Here is a 5,873-nt window from a genome sequence, read left to right as displayed (position 1 = left end):
ACACTCCCGGGTTTAAACGAGGGAGAGTCCGCCGCCGCCGATTGGAAACGATTGTCTTTTTGGACAAAGAGGTCTTTGCCAGTCGGATCTCCAACCCCTCTGATGACAACAGCTCTGGAGACCTGGAGGAGGAGCGGCGGGAAGAAGAGGCGACCACCCCACCGGACGCCAAGCCTGAGCCCCCGGTGAACTTCCTGCGTGAGAAGGTCCTGAGCCTCCCTCTGCCAGACCCCCTGAAGTACTACCTGCTTTATTACAGAGAAAAGTAGGTCTGTGGTTCAGGGGAGGAGACCCAGCCTGCCTGGAGGGCCACCGGAGCAGGCGCACTGGGGACCGAGGGGCTCCTCTCTGCAGCTCGTCTGTCCTTGACTGTCCTCTAGAGCGCTCGTCCCTCAGTCTGACTTCCGTGAACACAGTGCACAAGTTAAGAATGTTTTCTCAGGAGGGCGAGAGTCCCCTGGAGGAGGCGCTGACTTCCCGCTCTCAGGGATCACTGAGGTCTGTGTGTGGAGGCTGCTGGGACACTGTTCCTTACATGAGAGACACTGCATCAAAAAGGAAAACTGAAGTTGAAATTAACCTGTGTTGCTTATAAAATGTGAGACAGAAAGCACAAGTTTTTAACTGTATAAAATCTTTTCTGAGTGGGACACGCCTGTGCCCAAGTTTGAATTTTATAGTATCAACCTTTTAATTATTGGCACTGAGTTTCACTAAATAAGTGAAATGGAGTGAAAGTTTCATTAAATCTTTCAGTTATCTGGAGTGGGGAGACACTGAAAAGCCTTCCCTTATTTTAAGTAAATTAATGAAATCTTATGTGAGTTGTCACTTGTAGTTTAGAAAAAGAAAAATTGTGATGGAGGGAGGAATGAAAGTATGAAATTGCCAGGTTTCTTTGTGGAATTGCAGAAGATTTCCAAGGAGTTTTTTGTGATACCTTTGTTACCTTTAAAAGAACCGGTGTTGCGTAATACCATCAAAGAAAATCCTGAAGAAGGAAATCAGTGTCGTGTTAAGAAAGAAGCTGCATTGCTTGTGCCACAGTGACAGAGATGGTCATTGATTCAGCTTTGAGGTGACAGTTTCTGAGGCTCTGTCCTCAGAGCACATGGAAGGTACTGGCTACAGAAAGTAGATTGGGGATGATGTGGACAGCCGTGGATTTTTCTTCTGTTGGCTATTTTTCTGTAATCACATTATAGTACTGACTCATAGATTTTATCTTTTATAATTCTGGAGAAAAAGATTGGTTAGTTTTCTAATTTTTTTTTAAGAACAAACATAAGTGATCAGTAGCTCTGTCGAAGTAGAGTGGCTTCACTCAGCAGTGATACGTGCAGTCCGTCTTCTCCAGGCCTGTGTGTCGAGAGCTTCCTGTCTTATCACGTCCCGGGTCTTGAAGCAGAGGCCATCCTGTTAGTCAGGTGGCAGGATGTTTACAGGTGACACTGCTCCTTCCAAAACATTGGTTCTTGTCAGACTTGGCAATTTTATCCAAAGACTAGTATAAAATCTTAATAGTAAATCCAAAATCATAGTGCTGATAGAAGATTGATCATCCAGATTTTACGATTAATTTTATCCCTTAGCTTCTGAAATGTTGTTGGAGTTCAATGCCTTTGTGGTTTCACTAGCTTCACTGAGTTCTATTTTTTTTTTTAATTTATGCTTTTGAAAAAAAAATTGAATCATTTTATCATAGAATATTTTGTGCACGCATAGCTGGGGAAATGTATACAGTGCCCTAAATTGGTAGTTAAGCTATTATAAAGAAAGCTTCTTCATTGCTGTGCTTACCTGCCTTTCACTGGAAGTCAAGCCTCATTTTTTCAGAGATAGAAGCATGAGTCATGTTTACTTGCTAAGGCTTCTATTTGCAGATCTTGTTGACATTATTCTAATTGATTTGTAGAGACCTCTGCAGCACATGGACATTTTTGGACATAATGTTAAATAAGTGATATCTGAAATCTGGTGTTGTTAGGTGGCTTGACTGAATTTTTTTCTATCATTGTTTATGGATTTCCCTATTTTTTCAACCACATTTGCCTTCATGCTGGATTGTAAAAACTCTTTACAATGCATAAGACATTATTTTCCCCTATATATGTTAAACCCTTCCTAACATTTTGTATCTACATGTTGGTTTGTGACTTTTACACCAGAATTTGGTTAAAAAATATATATAGATAGATAGATACTGAGTATATGTGAAATAATTTGGTGTTGATCTATATTATAAACATTAAAGAGAGTCATCAGTGAGCTTCCCCATGTATCAGCACCTTTCTCTAGAGTTCAGTATGAGTGCTTTCTGTTTTCACAAACAGATGAATTATATATAGTCTGTGTTGTCTGCAAGCTTTGCATTGTAAACCATAGACATTGGCTGACTTTTATGTTTTGAGTAGTCTGTATTTTTATATGTGACTTTTGTCTTGAAAGTAGTAAAGCCATAGACATGTGCAAAACAAATAATAAATTTATATATATTAAGTATGTTGTATAGAAATCAGCTGTGTACTTAATATTTTTGCCAGTCTGGAGCTTTCAGGGGATTAATGCAAGAAATAGGAAACGAAGACTTTAATGAGCTGATATTCAAAAGATTCCAATAAAGGTCATTAAGACACTTTAGCCTTCTTGGAATTGCTTTTGTTTCCTGTGTGGAATTAAAATTCTTGGCTACTTTTTTTTTCAAAAAATCTTTTAAAGTAAGCTTTAAAAAGTTAGGATCATGTGTTTTCTTTCACTGTATTATTGCTGAATTCTGTACCATTTTAGCACTCTTGGGGGGTCCTGATTTGTAATTAAACACAGGAAGTCTGAATAGAGAAAGTCAGACTATGTGAACATAGGTGTCTGTAGAGTGTCTGGTTAGTTTTTTGGTACGGTTTTCCCATATCGTGAAAATATTAAATAAAAGATAATCGGACAATGGCAGCATATCTTACAGGGCCATAGGGGTGAGGGTGGGGTTTAGGTGTAGGGTTGGCTGGGGGTCAGGCCAGGGCCATGGTCCAGATTTAAGGTCGGGTCCGAGGGTTGTGGTCCAGTATGTTTCAGTTACCAGCATCTTCGTGGTTGAGAAAAGGACTTCCCCTCGCAGCCTTGTGGCCTGCCAAGAGAGACATTAATACTCTAAGCATTTGTGTATCCCCCTTCACACCAACCATCCAGCGCTCTGTGGCCCTGCAATCCTTTGGCCTCCCAGTTGTTACAGACTTTTGACACTCATTAAAGACTCAAAGTTATGGGAGCAACTGGGCCTCTCCAGGGGAGGTTCACACTGCAGTTTGCTGGTCTTAGGGAGCCACACGCACCCATGTGGGCTCTGAGAGCTGCCAATCCTGGATTCCATGAAATGGAGTAACCCTTGAGCCTCCCACGGCGTCACTGAGCAAGAATTTCCTTACCACTGTAGCATGTAGTCTCTGCTCTTTGTAAAGTAGGGAGGAGACTGGATAAATGAGCAATATTGTCTTGGGGCCTGGGTGAGGAATGCAGCCGGGGGCAGGTGTGCCTCATGTGCCCCCACCACCAGGGACATGAGTGAGGTCTGTGGCTTTTGCAAGTGAAGGGCTTCTTGCTGTTGTGGGAGGACTGCAAGGGCATTGGACAGGTGGTTGCAGCTCCTGACTCAAGTCAACCTTCCTTGGCCTTCATGTCCCTCGGCTGTGCCGTAGGCTGTCAGTGAATGGAACATGCTATTTTCCCCAAGCCAGCATCTGTCTCAAGCCAAAGCCCAGAACCTCAGCTTTCCTTTTGGAACTTTGTTATCATTGAATTGTTTAAGCAAGAGTAGGCTTGTGAGTGGTGATGTTAATTCAGATTATGTGATTTTTGATAATCAGGTTAGTGGTATTGTTGGCCAAAATCTTGGCCTTCTCTCCCCACTGAAGTTGAGACAGAGTTGGGAGGAAGTAGAAAGGAGGCTTTAATTCTCAGCTGGCAGAGAGGGCAACAGTAGGCTCGTGCCTCAAGAATGGTGGCACCTCATGAAGAATCTAGGCACTTATATAAGGCAGGGGCTCACAGTCAGGAGTTGGTGATGAGAAACAAAGGTGATGGGATCTCTATTTCTTTCTCTTGCAGTTTTTTCAAAGACAGTCATAAACTGGCTTCAGTAACCCAGTAGCTGAGTCTGGCAGTTCAGTGGCTCTGCAGCCTTCTTTCTGATACGTAACTACAAGGGGAAGGGTGTTGTAAGGGTGAACACCAGATAGGGGATGTATTTAGCATAGAGTCCAAGGAAAACATGTGAATTGTAGCTCCTGCAGAGTTAGGGGGCAGAAAAGCAAACTCAGTTACACACATTCAGAGTTAGGAACTAGGAATGTTCAGGCCTGCTCACTGTTCTCTCTATCTTTGTGCTCAGGAAAGGAAAGGAGAAAAACTCATTGCTCTTTTTTTGCTTTTCACTGATACTGCAGCAGTATGAGCATGATTGGGATAATAATTTTTCGCACTGGAGCAGATTAAGATTTTGTACGTAGTCAGTGCCATATGTATTTGATGCTGTAACTAAAGAGATAATCCAAGTGCTGTTTCACAGGCTGCTTTGTGGTAAAGAATCCACCTGCAATACAGGAGACATGGGTTTGATCCTTGAGTGGGGAAGATTCTCTGGAGAAGGAAATGGCAACCCACTCCAGTATTCTTGCCTGGGAAATCCCATGGACAGAGGAGTCTGGCAGGCCGCAGTCACGGGGTTGTAAAAGAGTCACACGTGACTTAGTGACTAAATCAACTACAACAACAAATGCCTCCTGCGTACAAGTTGCTGACAAGTAAAACTGAGTTACTCCCTGAAATGTCCAAAGCCATCACCTTAAATAATATCTTCAGCTAAAAACAGGAGAAAGGCATTGGGAGGTGAAGTCCGTTATGGCAGGTTATGCAAAACACAGTAAAGAAGGGTATGATTGTTTGCAGATTTAAGTTGGGACCTCTCCACTGATTAGTTACTTGAGTTTTAATTATCCTTGTATTTTTGATGCAAAGAACGATAGCCCTTAAATATGGAGATTTCTTTGTTGAAAATGTCCTTCATAAAAGGGCAGTTGCTACTTAGTTTTCTGAGATTTTTTTTTGTGAAGCTGACTTAAAAATCCTTACACCAGAGAGGCATATTTTGGGGTGACATATTCTGTTTGGGTTCCTCTCTGTAGCTCAGCTGGTAAAGAATCTGCCTACAATGCAAGAGACCCAGGTTTGATCCCTGGGTGTGGAAGATCCCCTGGAGAAGGGAATGGCAACCCACTCCAGTATTCTTGCCTGGATAATTGTATGAACAAAGGAAACTGGGGGCTACAGTCCATGGGATTGCAGAGTCGGACACAACTGAGTGACTAACACTTACATTCTACTTGCCTTGCTGCTGCTGCTAAGTCACTTCAGTCGTGTCCGACTGTGTGCGACCCCATAGATGGCAGCCCACCAGGCTTCCCCGTCCCTGGGATTCTCCAGGCAAGAACACTGGAGTGGGTTGCCATTTCCTTCTCCAATGCATGAAAGTGAAAAGTCAAAGTGAAGTCACTCAGTCGTGTCTGACTCCTGGCGACCCCATGGACTGCAGCCTATCAGGCTCCTCCATCCATGGGATTCTCCAGGCAAGAGTACTGGAGTGGGGTGCCATTGCCTTCTCTACTTGCCTTGACATACCCCAATTTGCTTATGCACTCATCTGTTGAAGAATATCCTGATTTCTTCAAGTTTTTAACTATTTTGAATAGTGCTGCTATGCATAAGTCCATCTTGTTTGCATTTGGGCATGGACTTTCAAAGCTGTTTTCTAAATACTGAAAGCACTATTGTTGATCTCCTGCAAGGAGATCAAATCAGTCAATCCTAAAGGAAATCAGTCCTGA

General features: G+C 42.9%; 1 protein-coding gene across 1 annotated transcript in view; it reads left to right on the top strand.

The window, feature by feature from the left end:
* Positions 1-2,636, top strand: part of PCMTD2 (protein-L-isoaspartate (D-aspartate) O-methyltransferase domain containing 2) — a 17,612-nt gene extending 14,976 nt beyond the window's left edge. Inside the window, exon 7 of the mRNA XM_010836640.1 lies at positions 1-2,636. This exon is cut by the window's left edge and continues 26 nt beyond it. Within this exon, the coding sequence (XP_010834942.1) occupies positions 1-269 (269 nt within the window). The 3' untranslated portion in view covers positions 270-2,636.
* Positions 2,637-5,873: the final 3,237 nt, after the last annotated feature.

Source organism: Bison bison, unplaced genomic scaffold, assembly GCF_000754665.1.
Source record: "Bison bison bison isolate TAMUID 2011002044 unplaced genomic scaffold, Bison_UMD1.0 scf7180017864063, whole genome shotgun sequence".
Lineage (NCBI taxonomy): Eukaryota > Metazoa > Chordata > Mammalia > Artiodactyla > Bovidae > Bison > Bison bison.
This window is presented reverse-complemented; position numbering and strand designations above follow the sequence as displayed.